We start from the raw sequence: 17,305 nt of genomic DNA on the forward strand, positions 1-17,305 counted from the left end.
ACAAGCCAATATGTTCCGCACGTTAGTTGATGAAGTCGACAAACAGGATCATAATCGCCATGAGGATTGCCATCCAGGTAATCATCTTTGCCGAGTACGAGGCCGATCGCTGCGCCTTCCGCAGTTGCTTGTTCCCGCGGTCAATATTCAGCTCAACCTCATCTTGGTTGTCTAGCATCGCGGTGATATTCTGGGACTGCGTTTGCAAGTGCGTCGAGAGTTCGTTTTGCAGCGAGACGATGTCGAGGATCGTTTTGTTAATGCGCTCCACGTTCTCCAGCTGCTCATCCTTCGCGTGGAGAAGCTCCTCGTGCTCCGTGGCGAGGATCTGCAACTGTTCCTGTGTCAACTTGGACATCGTCTCCTCGTACAGCCTTACCTCGTCCTGCACGGTCTCCGTCTGCGAGCTCTGCGAGATCGAGACGGCACTGCCATGATCCTCAGCGTCTTGCTCCAGCACAGCACCCTCCGAGGGGGCAAACTCCAACTGCTGGAAAGTCCGCTGCTGCCGTAACCTGTCCTGCTGCATCGAGGTGAACCGTTTCGAAACGGTACCGATCGACAGATTGAGGCAACTGAGCACCCCTAGTCTAAACCTGTTCCGCATGTCATTATGTAGCACAGAGGCAGTGTTCTTCGCCCTCTTCCCCTGGGCCTGCCGAGCAACAAGCTCCTGCCTGCCCAACTCGTACCTCTCCAATTGCTTGTACTTCTGGCAGTACTGCTGGAACTGCAGCGTGAACTCCGTGTCAAACCGGTCCTGCACGTCTACATCCACGTCGGGACCACCACTGGGGCCCCTGTACTCCGGTGCCACCTCCCGCAGAACCCGCAGCAGTTCCCGTATCAGCCGGAAGAGTACCTCACACTCCTTAACGAACGTGTCGCCCTCGGCCTCCGGCTTCTTTGAGGACACGACACCCGCTGAAACACCACCAATACCACCAGCAGCAGCCTGAAACACCCTCGTGAGATCCCGCATCGCCCAACTCGAGTGTACAGTGTCCAATGGCTACAGAACACCGTGTCTTCTCAACTGTGGAGGGCATCGCGTATATTTCAATCTCAACTGGAATTGTTCAATTGAAAGGACGCCCGTTGCAGACTAACTTTACTTCAATTGCTGCTGCGGTCGCCAGACATCGCTATTGATACTTACACACACAGCTGCTACTTGGGAGAATGAGCGAGGAACAGCAGTACTTGGATCTGTGCGAGCGGATCATCGAGAAGGGCGAGTTTCGGCCCGATAGGACGGGAACTGGGACGCTATCGCTGTTCGCGCCACCCCAGTTGCGGTTCTCGCTAGCGGACGGTCAGTTCCCGCTGCTGACGACGAAGCGGGTGTTTACGAAGGGTGTGATTCTGGAGCTGCTGTGGTTTGTTGCCGGTTGCACGGATGGGAAGAAACTGAGCGAACAGGGCGTGCGGATCTGGGATGGGAACGGGTCCAGGGAGTATCTGGACCAATTAGGGCTCACGGACAGGCGTGAGGGCGACCTGGGCCCCGTGTACGGGTTCCAATGGCGACATTTTGGTGCCAAGTACAAGACCTGCGACGACGACTACACTGGGCAAGGTGTTGACCAGTTGCAACAACTGATCCACAAGCTCAAGACGACTCCGTATGACCGGAGACTGATCATGAGCGCTTGGAACCCGCCGGACTTCCCCCTGATGGCACTGCCCCCCTGCCATGTGTTCTCGCAGTTCTACGTGAGCAAGCCTCGAGAGGGCGTTCAGGGCGCGAAACCACGGCTCTCATGCCTCCTGTACCAGAGATCCTGCGATATGGGGCTCGGAGTGCCCTTCAACATCGCGTCATACGCGTTGCTCACGATCATGATCGCGCACGTCTGCGGAATGGAGCCAGGCGAGTTCATACACACCCTCGGCGACGCGCACGTGTACAAGGACCATGTGGATCCCCTGCGCGAACAGATCTCCAGGGACCCAAGACCGTTCCCAAAACTCGTCATCAAAAGAGATGTGACGGATATCGACGACTTCAAGTTCGAGGACTTCGAGATCCAGGACTACAACCCTCACCCAAAGATCACCATGAAGATGAGCGTGTAAAAAAACCACTCACGGCTGCACTTCTTTGCAGAATCTTCTATTACACCTACATAACCTATGTACATACCACGGTTAAACTAGACAGCTTGAACTATTTCGTTCGTTTCGTAGTCGACCACACACCGGTTCCCCGTGGAGTCGTTTGCGTTCGATACCAGCGACTGGACTTTGAGAGTTAGGGACTCCCCGAGGTTCTTGATCTGCTCGATGTCGTCGTCGATGGTGCGTCTCAGTCCAGCGACGTCGCCGTCGTTCAGGTATTGTGCGTACAGGTTCGTCAGCAGATCCGCGTGCGAAACACTGTGGTCCATCAATTGAGTGGGCTGCGGTAGACTAAAATCGCCCTCCTCATACAGTTGCTCTTCGAAAAAGCACACGAGGACACCGTACAACAGACTCTTAGACGGGTCGTCCACAGACCCGTTGAAATACCCGTCGTGAAGGATGCACCGTCTCCAAATGGCAGCAGTCAGATATTTCTTGACGTCGTAAGGCAGCGTGTTCATGTGTGCCGCAAACACTCTTATACTCTCGATGAACGCCTCCTGTGACGACGTCAATGTGTACAACTCGATAACTTCGTTCAGTGACACACATTTCGTTTCCCTCAGCGCTTGAAGGACTTTCACGTAGATCACTTCGAAATCCGTATTGGCGTACCATGTGTTGATGGTGAAATCCGCGTCCGCAATATTATGCATTAAATCCCTCTCCGCGGCGAGAAGGTCCAGGTTCGCCTGGATCCTAGTGAGCTCCTCTACGTCAGGTCCATCTGCGGCTAACGCCGTCAGTTTCGCTATATTGAGATGCAATTGGCCAGCGTCCATTGGTGTCCCCAGTAAAGGTAACCCACTGAGAGTCTTGGACGCCGCCTCGTACTCGCCGTCAAAGACATTTTGAATCCACGAAATCTCGCCGTACTTGTCTTGGTTGTTGCCTAAAAACTGTACAAGTAATGGTTTCCATTTGGGAAACCTATAAAATAAGTCGTTCAACTTGTTGGTTCGGCAGTAGTATTCGTACAGTGCCGTGGCGAATTTGTACCCATACTTCTCGAAAAACTTGTCGTAGTAGTCGGCGCTCATGGGATCGTCGTGTGGTAAAGTCTCTAAGGTTTCCACTAGGGATTCCAAGTCCTGATAGAATTCTGCTATCTGTATGGACTGCTGTTCGTATCCTACTTCGCAAAGAACCTTGTTCCAATCAGTGTGATTGTCGACGTACAGCTTGTTGATCTGAGAGGCCGTTTCGTACTGCTGCGCCTGGGCCTGAATCTCTGCCGTGTTTTCCGCAAACCATACTTTCACGCTGTTGAAACAGTAGTACAGGATTTTCAGCAGTGTCAGGAATTGTTCGCTAACTTGGTCCTTCCCCTCCAGTTGATGAGACTCCGCCAATTCGAATTTGTACTGGAAGAACAGATCGTTAATGCTTGTCAAGTTATCCAGTGTGATGAACCAGGGTAGTGGTGTATGGTCGTGCGCGCTCAAACCAAACGCATTCAATTTCAACTGGTTCTCACCGCTTTCTAGTACGGAATTGTACAGTATGCCAATCAAAAAGTCGATGATCAGGGGCAGTTCGTTTGTGTGATGATCTGATACCCCCGCGAGCTCCTTCAACAGATGAGTCAACACTGTGGGGAACAATTCTAATTTCGAGATCACGAACTCTTCCAGGGACAAGTTGTTTGCCAGTAGTATTTTAGACCAGATTTCTTGCAGTGCCCCATTTGGCTTCTGGTCTATGAATTGCAACAGACTCAGACAGCAGTTCATGATCTCGTATTTTTCGATGAAGGTGCACTTCAATTGCGGGGAAGTTCTTTCCTTGAAATTGTGAGCCACAAAGTTCAGAAAGTTGTTGTAGTACATCAGTCTTGACTTGAGGTTCCCCAGTAAGTTCACCTCACCCGAGGACAAAATGAACTTGCTCTTTGAGTGGAAGATGTCATCGCTGCAAATGGACAAATCCTCGCTGACAATCTGTTCATCGAGGTAAATGTCGTCGGAGAGGTTGAACTCGATGGGGGTCGACTGTGCTGTGGACTGGAAATACACGGCCTGTTCGACATGGCTTTTCACAAACCTGTTCCTGCCGTGTTCCGTCTCGTTGGTGCCCTTCAAGTCGACCTGCACGATTTTGCACTGCGAGTCACCGCATATGGACATGAGGAACAATTGGGAGGTGTTGTAACCAGTGCCAATGAAGTATACGTCATCGCGGAAGGACAATATGTCCTCCCATTTCCTTTTCAGCGTGAAGCTCAAGTCAAATTTGGAACTTATTTGCGTTAACACGACATTGTGTGGGAATTGTACTACGACGTTGATTATCTCCTGCGAGGGTTCTCTCTCTGGGATCATCAATTGAGGCAGGGTCGGCCCGGCTAGGGGTGCCTGGTACGTGTTCAGTCTGTACGTGGAAAACACGGAGAAAGTTTTGAGTTCTAAATCGAAGATGACCGTGGAGAGTATGTAGTAGTTCTTCTGTTGTCCGTCCGAGATCGACGACAGGAATATGTGGCGTGTTGGGTCGCCACTTGTGTCTACAGGGTGCGAGTCCAGTATCTGCAACGAGTTGTATGCGAACGGGTACAAGTCCCTGAGGGATTCGAGCACCGCGTTGTAGATGTTGACATTGAGTAACTGGTACGCGTTGAAGGCCCCCACGAGTCTCCAGATATGGAACTGTCCACGCGCTGTAGTGATGTAGCATGTGTTTTCGTCCTTGTTCGTTTGAGGGCCCCTCCTCAGGGACACGACTGTGTCACGGGGGGACGCTGTACCTCTAAACCCAAAGTTAAACCGAGTGTGTCTTGGCTTGTTCAATTGCTTCACGACACGCACGTTGGGTCTCCCCACGGAATCCCGTAGCGACACGAAGAGGACTCTCCCCTCTGAGGTCGCCAACACGCACCCGACAGGGTCCATCGCAAGTGCCCTCGTGACACACTCACCTCTGCTCGCGTCCAGTTTCAAGTCCAGCTGGTGCGAGAGCAATTCCGTGGACAGTTTCGAGTACAAGTTGTTGACCGCGTCGACGTTCTCATAGAAGATAACTTTCCCCGAGGATCTGTACACAATGACAATACCGTTACTACCGCCTGCATTGGCAGCATCACCACCGGTCAGTAAACACAGCGGCGTTTCACCTTCTGCAAATTCAGGAAGCTTGATCCTACTTCTCTGTGGGGTTCCCTGCAGGGAGGTGTAGTCCCAAATGTACAGCACTTCGGGCACTTGAACGAGCGCCCTCTGCAGTGCCGTATCTACTGTCCCAATGGCCCCCGGGGGCAGCTCCAGGTCACTGTAGCGGTGCTGCGTCACTTTGTACTTGTCGTTCTCAGTCAAAACTTCAGACTGCGAGCCCTGCGCGGGCTCAGCGGACCCCTGGTCAGCGGGGGCACTTTGCACAAGCAACTCCTTCCTCAATTGAAACATCCTTGCCGGCGTGAGGGGATCAACGGGCACCTTGACGATGCTGTTGAAGAGAGTCTTGAAGATGTCGAGTCCTTTGCAGTTAACGATAATTTTTCACTTTATTAGCGGTCAATGAACCAAAGGGCCATCGACACTGAGGTATACACGGTTACACAAATGAACTAGTAAGACTGGTCACTGGGCGAGTTTCTCCCTGTTCTCTGCGAGTCTGAGCATGTTTCTGAGGAGCATAGCGATGGTGACTTTCCCCGTCATCGGGACGTAAAGCGATGCCTTGTTCTTGACCTCTTCGTCCACGAAGTTCTTGAAGCTGGAGAAGTTGATGCACGCGGCCCCCTCCGGGATGTATTCCGTGGGGAACTTGTAATTCGCGGAGGGCACTCCTGTGATGATAACGTCCGCATCTCGACAGACCTCCTGTAGCAACTCGGGGGAGTTGTCCCCCAAATCCTCGACGTGATGCCTCTGGAACTTGAGTTTCTCTCCCCTCGTAAACTTCTGGATGTTGTTTACGTCGACAGAGTACGTGACGGCACCGTCGTTGGCAAGCAACGCGGCAAGAGGCCGTCCCACGATCTCGGACCGGTTCACCACAACACATTTCTTTCCGTACATTTGGTTCCCCTCCGGAAGTAAAGGGTTGTATATCTTGAGGTACTCGAGGATCTTGACCACCGCTAAGGGTGTGCAGGGTAGGATAGACTTCAATTGTCTCGCGTCGTCGAGCCACCGGACGTTGTGGTACAAGTTCTGGTAGTACACGAGGTTCAACCCCTCTACATCTTTCTCCCTCGAGACAATCTGCTGCAGGTACTGATCCTGTGCATTCCCAAACACGGGGAAGTACACCATGATGCCGTCCACTGCGTCGTCGCCGTTCGCAGCCATGATCCCCTCCTCGAGGTAGTCCCTATCCTCAAACTTCCGCAACTCGTAGCTGATCCCAAGGGATTCGCAAGTCTTGCCTGTCCAGTTCGCGTACGTCTCCGAGGCCGGGTCGTCGTTAGCCAGAAACCCAACCAGCAGGGGCGCCCGACGGCCCGCAGCCCGCAACGCAGCGACACGAGTCTTGATCTCCTCCAAGTACAGCTTCGCGATGGACGACGCGAGGATAGTGCGGCCAGGTTTCAACGACATGGTGATGGGGATCTTGTACTGAGTGTGGTTACTGGGATGCCTCCAGTGCTGCTGTTATATACGCGAAAGAGCAGGACCCGCTGGACTCCTGGTCAGAGGGTTCTTGTAGATTGCGGGCATCGCTTCTTAATGAGCCTCTGACTCCGACACCCGCAGCGGAGAAGTCAGACCGCACAGGTGACCATCGGTATACCAACGGCATACCACCAGTAGACCAACGGGTCGATCACCTGGGGCATCAGGACACTATACGGGTGCACGTTAGGCCTGTTCCAGCCCCAGCCCCAGCTCCAGCTTGTGTATGTGCGATGTAAACTGGGCCGTGATGGAGTCTCCGAGTCTCTCACTGCGCAGCCACCAGCCACCAGCAACATCAACACACGCACACACGCACACACACGTACGGTGAAGCTCGCTACAGGGGTCCGTAGTGCAATGCCCAGTTGCTACAACAGGCGATGACCTCTTCGACCTCTGACGCCTTATTAAAAGATTCGAACCCCATAGCACTTAGAAGCAGTTCGCGCCGAACTGCTCACGAGGTGGGGTGTGAACGACTTTCACAGGTACATTATCGTCTACAGTTGTCGGGATGCCGCCAGGGGCCAACAGACAGAAGGTTTCGCTGTCATTTGACGACGATTCGGGCAGTGAATGCTCCTCAGATGAGGACCAACGGACAGAGCGCCAGCCCGTCGTGTTCAAAAGGATGGGCAAAGATGCTGCGCATAGACTGAAACAATACAGTGCAGGCGCCGGTACCCAGCTGGGAGATCAGCGTGTAGCTAAGCAACCTTCGGCTCAAATCGCTGTACACCATTCACCAAATCAGGATACTTCTACTGGTCCTGTAGTGAGCAGTACAACAAAGTCTACAGTATACAACAGCCCCATCACGTCAGAGGGTGCCACGCTGTACCCGCTCCCGCCGAGCAAAAGGTACTCACCACCGTTCCTTGCAGACTACGGACGCCATAACGTCATCACGATGCTAGAAGGTAGAGAGTCCATCTCTGCGTTTAGGAACCCGCAGTCGCAATTCTCACAGGCTGCGAAACAGGGCAGCAACTTGATCCACAGAGAACGGGCTACGAGGCATCGCGCAAGAAGAAACAACACGGACTCGTCGCTGCAATCCACCACTTTGGGCAACGTACTGGGCGTACAAGCGAATCCAATCGCAGAGAAACACGAGCCTCCTGACACGAACTCCCAGGAACCTACAAGGGAAATGATTCAGTTGCAAAGGGAATCCCTTCCGGCGTACAAAGTGCGCGAAGAACTTGTCTCGCTCGTCAGGTTTAACCAGGTTTCCATCGTTATCGGGGAGACAGGGTCTGGGAAAACGACACAACTGGCCCAGTTCCTCCACGGTGACGGAATCTCGTCCATCGCCATCACACAGCCCCGGAGAATCGCTGCAATGTCTGTTGCACGGAGGGTCGCGCAGGAGATGGACGTCGCCCTGGGGGCAGAGGTTGGATACTCGATAAGATTCGAGGACGTCACCTCGAGCAAGACGCAGATCAAATTCATGACAGACGGTATCCTGCTACGGGAGACCCTGCTGGACCCGTACTTGTCCCACTACGACTGCATTATTATAGACGAGGCACACGAACGGTCGCTCAACACAGACGTGCTCATGGGTATCCTAAAGGACTTGCTTACCAAAAGGAAAGACATCAAACTGATCATCACCTCAGCGACCATCAACGCGGCAAAGTTCTCCAAATTCTTTGGGAACGCACCACAGTTTACCATCCCGGGGAAGACTTTTCCTGTTGATGTCGTCTATGCGAAAACACCAGTGGACGATTACGTCGAGGCGGCCGTACTGGAGGCAACAAGGATCCATTTGGGCACCGCAATAGAGAGCGGCGACGTTTTGATCTTCATGACGGGCCAAGAGGACATCGAGGTGACAGAGAACGGGATCAAGGAAAAACTTTTGCAAGTCTACAGCAAAAGGGACGCCCAAATATCCACTTTCGAGGACATTAAGGATCTAGAGGTATACCCAATATACTCCGCATTACCGCCAAACCTACAAAATAGAATCTTCCATAAACTAGACCCATCAAAGAGGAAGATCGTCATTGCGACAAACATCGCCGAGACGTCGCTTACTATCGACAGTATCCGTTACGTTATCGATAGTGGATACTCCAAGCTGAAAGTTTTCAACGCCAAAATAGGACTCGATACGCTTGCGGTCACACCAATATCGTGTGCCAATGCAAACCAGAGGTCAGGGAGAGCGGGACGTACAGGGCCAGGGACAGCGTATAGACTGTACACGGAGGAAACTTACGACGACGATATGTATCCGCACACCATTCCAGAAATCCAAAGGACAAACTTGTCCAACACCATCCTGTTATTGAAGTCGTTAGGTGTAACGGATATTTTGCAGTTCCCGTTTATCGATAAACCCCCGACGGAGACACTACTTGCATCAATGTACGAACTTTGGTTCATTAATGCTCTAGATAATTTTGGGGCATTGACACCGTTAGGGAGAGAGATGTCCAAATTACCGCTACCACCGTCGCTGTCCAAGGTTCTCATCGTGGCCTCACAGTATGATTGCTCTGAGGAGATCTTGACTATTGTGTCGATGTTATCAGTGCCGTCTGTTTTTCATAGACCGAAAGAGTACGAGAAGGAGTCTGATTTGGCAAGAGCGAAGTTCTTCGTCCCGGAATCAGATCATCTAACACTGTTGAACGTATTCTCTCAATGGAGGCAGAACAGATACTCCGCTCAATGGTGCCAACGTCATTTCCTTGTGCATCGCTCCTTGGCACGAGCAAAAGATATCCGTGAACAACTGGCTCGCATTATGACAAGAAACAAGATCCCCATAAGCTCGTCGGGATCGGACTGGACCATTATCAGGAAGTGCATTTGCTCTGGTTTTGCGCACCAAGCGGCCAAAAGCTCAGGGTTGGGTAAATATGTGAGTTTGAAGACGGGTCTCCGTGTTGACGTGCACCCAACTAGCGCACTCTTCGGGTTGGGTGACCCGCCGCCGTACATTATATACCATGAGTTGCTGATGACTACGAAGGAGTACATGATTTGTAACACGGCGGTGGACCCCTTCTGGCTGATGGAATACGGTGGTTTGTTGTACAACATAAAGAGAATCGGGTCGTCAACTGCGGATTCGGTGATGTTCCCAGGTAGTGAAACCGGTACTGCACGGACAGCAAAGGATCCGCTGGACGAACAAATCAAACTCTGTGAGACGCATCGGTCAAACAACATCGAACAATTGAAGCTTGACGCTTCAAAGTACGAAGAGGAGAAGAAACGAAGAGTCGAGGACTTGCACAAGAGGAAGTTGCAGAAAGCAGATACATCATCGACAGTGGGGATGTCATTCAAACGACGGAAACCGTTCAGGTAATATTTATCTAGTATCTATATATACATGATAGAACTTTATTTAAATCCCCCAGCTGGGACCAGAGGATGGACCTGGGAACTCTTCAAATATGGGACCCAGAAAGGAATCTTGGAATCTCTTAGAGTACGATGACAGATTATGGCACTCGCTTTGCTCGTATAGGGCGTTGGCCTTGCCCATCCATTTGGTCATGTTTTCAATTCTATGCTCGCTCGCAGGGTGGGTGCTCAAGAACTCGAAACTGCCGCCCCCTGCAAGGTTCCTTTTCTCAAAGTTCGCCATCCGCTCCCACAATTTGACGGATTCGTTAGGGTTGAAGCAAGCTCGTGACATAATCATCAGTCCTATGTAGTCTGCCTCCGTTTCCATCTGCCTGGATGCTGGCATCCGTAACAGCCCATCGGTCAAAAGATTGTTGATCCCTTGGATCCCAGTTGCTGCGTACAGCAGCATACTGATCATCGAGTATATCGGTGCCTTGGAAAGATTCTCTGACGTGTGTCTAGCCAGCTGATGTGCAAATTCGTGCGAGAGGACGGTCGCCAAGCCGTCATCGTTCTTGCATATCCCGAGGATGTTGCTGAACACGAACACTTTCCCACCGGGGAGCACAAACGCGTTCGGCGGTGCTCTCGGGTCATTAACTACATGGATCTTCCACTCGACGCCCTCGAGCAGCGACCGGTCCACTGTTGGATCCTTCAAGCTCGCCTCGACGATCTTCTCGAAGACTCTTTCGACTTTGCGAGACACCGGGTGAGTAGGCGGCAGCAACAGACCCCTCGTCTCTTGAAGTATGGACCGATACGTGTACCTGCCGAGCTTCAATTCGAGCCACGGCGGTATCCATATGAACCGTCTCCTGTTCGATACGGGGGCCTCGTTCAAGTGGGTGACGTAGAACAGCGCCCCACCGCCAAATAACAGCAGCAAATACTTCCTAGCGACAGGATCAAACAGCAAAGTCCTGAAGCTGGCCCCGCCACTGTCCTGCCTTCTGTTGAACCTCTGGTATGTATATGGAGTCTCCAGACGATAAAGCCGTCGGGGGATCAGCGATGGCACCAGCGGGGCAGCAGTCCGGACTGTACTCCGAAGAGTCAACTGAGCAGCAGGTCGCAGAAGCCTCAATCCAAACATATCTATGGAACGGTACCCAGTGGACCTACGGTACAGTAACCAGAAGGTTCCACTGTATGTCACTGTGAATATACTGACACTTATACATATATATATATATGTATATATACACTAATAGAGGGGGAGGTCATAGAAACGGTGTAGTGCTCCACTATCATCGTTATATCTCGAAGGAGTCTGGTTCTATTGAAACTGTGCCGTTGTTCTGGTTTGCTGCGGTGGTGGTGGTCTGGGACATCTCCCTGTACCGTCTCTGCGTCCTAAAGTATAGCAACCAAGCGGTCAACGTGAACACGGCGATTGTGACGAGTATACTGGCGAAATCGAACAGTCTGGAGCCTGCAGAGGTGGTCTCCCCCATATTCTTGATTCGGGATCCAATGAACAAGTAGATAAGAAGCTTTGGGGAAGTTATAACGTTCGCAATGGCGAAATTCTTGAGAGAGATACCGTAGATGCTTGCGATGGCGCCGTTGGTTAGCGAGTAAGGGAATGGGCACAGTCTCAACAGGGCGAGCAGCCAGTAACTGTTGTTCTCCTGGAGTACGGAGGCGAAAGCCTCGAATCTTTTGTTCATGTGTAACAACCGCTCCGCCCTGGACCTCAGGATATTCTTGAACAGCGCAAACGAGGCGATCGATCCACCGACGGAACCAATTGCCAGGATTATCCACCCATGCAGGGATACACCGTAGATAAGTCCCGTGCTCGTCGACAGGAAGGAGAACCCAATCAGCGGCGGGAACCCAACTATGAACACGAGCAGGCACAGGATAAATGGCGTCGACTTCTTCGAACTGAGTTCATCGGAAACCTCTACGAGCTTAACCAGCACGGCATTGTGGTAGACAAGCAGAAGCACGCCAGTGACGCACATGGCAGCACCACACATAGTCAGCAGCATCTTTTTCCAGAGGGATAACTCGCCGTACTCGTTCACGATATGGTACCCGAGTTTCTTGACGTTGTAGATGAACCGTTGCCGTGGCGTCAGATTGTACATATCCAGCATATCGTGCTCCTCGGGCGGACCGCCCGTGAGGGAATTGTCGAGCTCCAGGTCCTCGTTCAACTCATTGAACAGGGCCTCGTTGAACTCATTTATGTTGTCATCAACGGCAGGATCATCAAACGGATTAGATTGGCCGGACATCGCAGGGGGCACTCGTTCAAACAGCAGCAGGTGTTCGAGCAAGAATTGACCACGCCCGGTGACTGTCCAGGCTACTACAAAGCCTTGTAGATCACCAACACAAGGGGAGGGGGATCTTCAAAGCTTCACCTCTCTTTAAGACGAATTTGTGATCGAATATTGATGCAGATGCCTACAAGCGATGGATAACGAAGTATATAATAATGCGGTGGTACATAGCGGTGCTCTCACTGTTCGCTGCTGCTGCTGCTGCTGTCTTGAAGCGGCAGTTTCGAAGCCTCTGGCAACACGATGCTTGTCTCCGGAGAAAGCTCCACGTCTTCCGGTGCGGTGCTGCTCTCCTGTTCTTGTCCCGTGGTCTCGAGTTTCGTGCCCTTGGGCGAGGGCAGCGCCGGCTCTGAGTCCGTGCTGTCTTTGTCGTCCTCAAAGGGCACTGCAGCGGTACCGTACCGCTGGAGGTAAACGTCTGCGCTGTTGCGCCTTGTCTCCTCGGCGGACACGCTGTTTGTGATCAGTTTGTGGTCGAACGTGCCGGATCTTGGTCTCCCGCCCCAGCCGTGGGCAAACGATGACGACGACGCGGACCCCAGTGGGCTTTCCCTCTTGTAGGGGGACCTCCACTCCATTTTGTTCTGATAGTAGTCCTTGCTGCCGTTCGCTGGCGAGTGCAGTAGCGAGTCCCTCCGCGGGGAGTCGATCATCACCGTGTTCCAACCGCGTCGTTCCATGGGGAACATGATGTGGCCCGTGCTTCTCTTCCCGTGTGTGGTCCTGGAGAACCCGTGGTTCGTCGCGTGCCGTTGGTAGTACGAGTTTGAGCTGAGGATGCGGGACGGCGGTGAGGTGATGCTGAAGGACTTAGAGGAGTACTTCTTGCGCAAATTCGCGTTGGCGCCTGAATCCGATTTGCGCCTGTGTGCGCTTTGAGAGCGCCCCGCTGTGCACCCGTTCAGTTTCTCCTGTAGTTGGTCGCCGTTGTTGTTCACGTTCGGGTTCTCGCGCAACAGCAGTAGCGAGTTTGTGGACTCCGTCTCTAGCAAGTTGTCGTCCAGTACTGTGTTGGATTCTTCCCCACGTTGCTTGCCCCTGTTCACCCCCCACTTCCGTACCTCGTTCTGAGGCATGTTCGGAGACGCGGACTTGATCAGCCCGATGGGGAGGTCCGCAAATTGCAATGGGTTCTTTAGTGAGGACGACACGATCATTTTGCCCTTCATGAGCGAGATGGCTTTGTCCAGGAGAAACTCCTGTCCGCAGTGGTTCTCGATGATCGATATCTTGGGCCAGGTGGTCCGTGCACCGTTGGTGAATTCCCGGAGAAGGAACTCCTTTGTTGGGTTCGACAGCAGTTCGTTTATGCGTGCGAGCATGCTCAGATCTGGAAGGATGGTGATGTCTCCGGAGTACTGCTGCGACAGGACGGACCTGAACTTGGTCAGCGTGTTCTTTGCGATACCGATCTCACTACCGATCTCGAGCAAATGGATCACCTCGTCGGACATGAACTTGTACAGAGTCGCCATGTGCTGTCTGAGCCTTGCGCTGAACTCATCCTCTATTTCACCCCCAACGCAGGAGACAGACAGTTTCAGGAAGGGCACGACGTGAATGTTTACCTGGCATGCGATAATGTGGTCGACGTTAAACATCTCAGAGAGTCTCGAGATCGGAAGGTCGTTGTCGACGGATCCGTCAACGAACTTTACAGAGGAGCTGCCGTTCCACTCCCGCTTCCTGCCCGTCCTCGGGTCCTTTTCAAACAAAGGTGATGAGGGGAAAATCCCCGGAAGTGAGCATGAGGCGCACACGGCGGACCAGATGAGCACGTTCGGTGCTGTCAGATTGTTGAGCAGTCGTGGTTGTTCGAAGAGCGACGCTGGGGACACTGTAATGTTGAGGATCTTGCCTGTCCTGTTGTACGCCTCCCTAAATGTAAGGTCCCCCAAGAATGAAATCATCGTGTGGACGAGGTGCTTGTTGTCGAACCAGGTCCCGTTTTTGAAGAACCGGGACATCTTGATGAGGAAGTTCTCCCCCTCTGACTTCTCGCTGTCGTCTTTGAAGATGTTGAAGTCTGTGCTCATGATATTCTCTAGTAGACTAGGCAGTTCCTCCTTGTTGTGCACAGAAAGGATGGATGCGACGATCGCGCCCGCGCTGCTGCCGCTGATGACCCGGGGTAAAGAGTCCAGTTCGAAGAGCGTCGCTAGGACCCCAACGTGGAAGAGTCCGAAAGTACCACCTCCACTGAGCACAAGCGCGGTCCTACCAATATTCCTGCGCGTCTGTTGCAGGATCCCAATGACGTACGTGTCATCGAGTTCTTCGGCCTCGATGAGCGCCGCGACGCAGAGTCGCGACTCGCTCATATACTCGTCGATGAGTGTCTTCGTGCCGATGTAAGAGTGCCGGTACAAGTTCACGTTCCCCATATTCCCCAAATTGCGCACCCAGTTGGTTCGCACGAGGTAGAGTAGTTGTTCGAGGTCCCCATTAAGCCTTGCGCGCCGCATCTTCCCCAAGACGCTCTCAACAAGCTCGTAGTCGTATAGGGACGACTCCCGGTGCAGCTTCCACTGTTGCTTCCCCGTGAGCATATCCAGCTCTGTCGCGGCCTGTCTCCACTCCGTGTACGACGCCGCATGAGTCCGCTGCGCTTGTAACTCCTTGATCATCACGTCCCGCTCGTAGTCGCCCACAAACAGCCGGTAGCAGAACATCCTGAACCGGGAAAGAAGCCCAACTTCACCAACATCATCAACCTCGTCATCGTCACTGCCTTCGGCCGCTAGCGTCGCCACCGTACCTTGTGTCCCCTGTAAGGCCTGCCCAGTCTCTGCTTCCCTCCCGTAGTACCGCGCTATAAACCCACGTGAGACGTCCATGCCGCGCACGGACAGCAACGCAGACATAACTTCCATCGTCAGCGTCGTTCACACCGTCTACAGATGTCCTCAACAGCCTCTTCAACACTGTCTTGTAGTGTAACGGTCTCTTCGCGGCTTCTGATTTGAATTCAATGAAAGAAGCGAAGGGACCGCTGATGCAGTTCTACAAGGCATCTGCTGGGGTTATACTGGGGTACTACTAGGGTTGCTGAACCGACGGATGTGTTAAGACGTGGTGGGGGGTTGTCGTTGGGCGCTGGGCGTTGGGTGCCAGGTGGTGGGCCGGTGTGGCTTGTAAGAACGGACGAAGCAAGAGTGATGAGACGGTGGGTCGTGCGTGTCTACGAGAAGTGCGGATGGGAGAGAGTTGAGGGGACTAGGTTGGTTCGAGTAGTTGGGGGCACCAGGGTCACCGGGTCACCAGGGTCGCGGTGATACTCGATATGGGTGGCCGATGAGGTACTAATATCTACTTGTTCAATTGTCCCCCAAAAACGCCAATTGACCACACCCAACGAACCTTCAACACAACGATACGACCAAAACGATCCAGCAAGGCTTCAGGCGCCTCCTGCAGGTCCCCCCACGACCCGCCATCGCTCTTCTCTTCAAGCTGTGATCCGCGACACAAAACTGGTGCATTTTTGTTCAAAAGACGTGGATGAAGAGACGGTCTCTTCCCCAGTCGGCAGGTCTTGTTCTGTTGTAACGGACTGATACTCGTACGATATACACAGGTGCAATTGAGAGAAATGTACGGCTCGCCATTCCCGCCTTTGAACCCGAAGGTACGGTACAAGACCGCGCTTGAGCGGGCAGGTTTCGACGTGAACAGAGACGAGTTGGCCGCTGCAGCGGCCAGGAGACGGTCCCCGGAGCGCACGCTACGGTCTGTGACAAGTCCAGTTGCAGCGCTGGACACAGCGGGCCCACCGCGCGTGGTGGAGCACGCTCACAGAGGGGATACGAACCAGTACGCGCAATTGAACAAGAAACCGTCCCCAGCGTCGTTCTACCCGAGTGGGCAGCCCTGGGCGGGAGACGTACGAGTCGGTAGTGCACCAGTGGCAGGGACCCACGACAGGGGCCAAGAGAATAGTACATATGGTGCGGAACGATATAGCGAGGGAGCGGAAACCAGTGGAAACCCGTATGCGGGGGTGGCACAACCAACGGTCAACCCGTATGCTCAGGCGAGTAACCAGACCAACGCTAACCCTTACGGTGGTTCTGCAAACTACCAGACAGCGCAATACGGGGACACACAGCCCGTCGAGGATACACCGAACTTGTTTACGATGAACGAACCGGCATTCCAGCCAAACAACGGTGTAGCGCACGACGCTATGGACCCAATTGAGAAGAGCTTCATGATGCTCACGCAGAGTGACAGCAAAAGCATACTGGGCTCGGAGCCCCCACAAAACTTGCATCGCTCCCCGGCAAACACAGCGTCGCCGCATACTTCAGCGGGGAAGACGCACGCCAAGAGCATAGACAACTTGAACCTCGAACCGAACGCACAGCTCAGTATTGCCGTGGAAAGTCCGCTGAATCTTGGGTTAGAGCGTACTTCGAGGCAAGTGGACCCGTTGGCCTCACGTCCTGACAGCACATCGCAGAAACTGCTGCAGACTTTCAACGTCGAAGAAACAACGCCTAATCTGGGCCACGACTCCTCGACGAACTTACAAGTGGAACAACTAATAGCACAGCTGGATGACGTTTCGCTGTCCCGCAACGAGAGGCTCGACACGGGGATGGGACCACCAAACTCTTTACAACAACACCAGCGGGCCAAGAAATCTAGCGCGTACATGTCCGGTTTCCCGGCGAAACAGATCCAGAAACCAGTAGTGAACACAGACTCCATATATCAGCCAAGCCAACTTGCCTCCCGCGACAGTTCCGAGTCCAGCGCGAGCGAACAGAGTTTCACGTACGCCCCAAATATCCGCACAGGGCCCGGCCAGGGCTACGGCGGAGTGCGTGGACAACTGGGCCGCCACAGCAACGAGTCCGACTTCTATGCGTCGTCGTCGACGTCCCT

At 53.2% G+C, this 17,305-nt stretch overlaps 9 protein-coding genes across 9 annotated transcripts in view; 3 read left to right on the forward strand and 6 right to left on the reverse strand.

Annotated features, from left to right (window-relative positions):
- Positions 1 to 22: 22 nt before the first annotated feature.
- On the reverse strand, positions 23 to 982 carry UFE1 (Ufe1p; the record flags this gene model as incomplete). Its single annotated transcript, XM_022607383.1, has 1 exon — positions 23 to 982. The coding sequence occupies one exon, from the start codon at positions 980 to 982 to the stop codon at positions 23 to 25; it is 960 nt and encodes a 319-aa protein (XP_022463985.1).
- A 200-nt stretch (positions 983 to 1,182) lies between these two features.
- Positions 1,183 to 2,079, forward strand: CDC21 (thymidylate synthase; the record flags this gene model as incomplete). Its single annotated transcript, XM_022607384.1, has 1 exon — positions 1,183 to 2,079. One exon carries the CDS (start codon positions 1,183 to 1,185, stop codon positions 2,077 to 2,079), a length of 897 nt encoding a protein of 298 aa, XP_022463986.1.
- A 77-nt stretch (positions 2,080 to 2,156) lies between these two features.
- NUP133 (Nup133p) lies at positions 2,157 to 5,522 on the reverse strand (the record flags this gene model as incomplete). The annotated part of the gene is made up of 1 exon (XM_022607386.1): positions 2,157 to 5,522. One exon carries the CDS (start codon positions 5,520 to 5,522, stop codon positions 2,157 to 2,159), a length of 3,366 nt encoding a protein of 1,121 aa, XP_022463987.1.
- Positions 5,523 to 5,696: 174 nt separating this feature from the next.
- On the reverse strand, positions 5,697 to 6,659 carry MTD1 (methylenetetrahydrofolate dehydrogenase (NAD(+)); the record flags this gene model as incomplete). The annotated part of the gene is made up of 1 exon (XM_022607387.1): positions 5,697 to 6,659. The coding sequence occupies one exon, from the start codon at positions 6,657 to 6,659 to the stop codon at positions 5,697 to 5,699; it is 963 nt and encodes a 320-aa protein (XP_022463988.1).
- A 592-nt stretch (positions 6,660 to 7,251) lies between these two features.
- On the forward strand, positions 7,252 to 10,074 carry PRP16 (DEAH-box RNA helicase PRP16; the record flags this gene model as incomplete). Its single annotated transcript, XM_022607388.1, has 1 exon — positions 7,252 to 10,074. One exon carries the CDS (start codon positions 7,252 to 7,254, stop codon positions 10,072 to 10,074), a length of 2,823 nt encoding a protein of 940 aa, XP_022463989.1.
- Positions 10,075 to 10,113: 39 nt separating this feature from the next.
- On the reverse strand, positions 10,114 to 11,214 carry OMA1 (metalloendopeptidase; the record flags this gene model as incomplete). The annotated part of the gene is made up of 1 exon (XM_022607389.1): positions 10,114 to 11,214. One exon carries the CDS (start codon positions 11,212 to 11,214, stop codon positions 10,114 to 10,116), a length of 1,101 nt encoding a protein of 366 aa, XP_022463990.1.
- Positions 11,215 to 11,374: 160 nt separating this feature from the next.
- On the reverse strand, positions 11,375 to 12,367 carry TVP38 (Tvp38p; the record flags this gene model as incomplete). The annotated part of the gene is made up of 1 exon (XM_022607390.1): positions 11,375 to 12,367. One exon carries the CDS (start codon positions 12,365 to 12,367, stop codon positions 11,375 to 11,377), a length of 993 nt encoding a protein of 330 aa, XP_022463991.1.
- Positions 12,368 to 12,594: 227 nt separating this feature from the next.
- On the reverse strand, positions 12,595 to 15,288 carry TGL4 (triacylglycerol lipase; the record flags this gene model as incomplete). The annotated part of the gene is made up of 1 exon (XM_022607391.1): positions 12,595 to 15,288. One exon carries the CDS (start codon positions 15,286 to 15,288, stop codon positions 12,595 to 12,597), a length of 2,694 nt encoding a protein of 897 aa, XP_022463992.1.
- Positions 15,289 to 16,007: 719 nt separating this feature from the next.
- PXL1 (Pxl1p) overlaps positions 16,008 to 17,305 on the forward strand; it is a gene marked incomplete at both ends in the record, with an annotated part of 1,869 nt that continues 571 nt past the window's right edge. The window contains one exon of the mRNA XM_022607392.1: positions 16,008 to 17,305. This exon is cut by the window's right edge and continues 571 nt beyond it. Within this exon, the coding sequence (XP_022463993.1) occupies positions 16,008 to 17,305 (1,298 nt within the window).

This window comes from Huiozyma naganishii, chromosome 3 (genome assembly GCF_000348985.1).
Source record: "Huiozyma naganishii CBS 8797 chromosome 3, complete genome".
Taxonomy (NCBI): domain Eukaryota; kingdom Fungi; phylum Ascomycota; class Saccharomycetes; order Saccharomycetales; family Saccharomycetaceae; genus Huiozyma; species Huiozyma naganishii.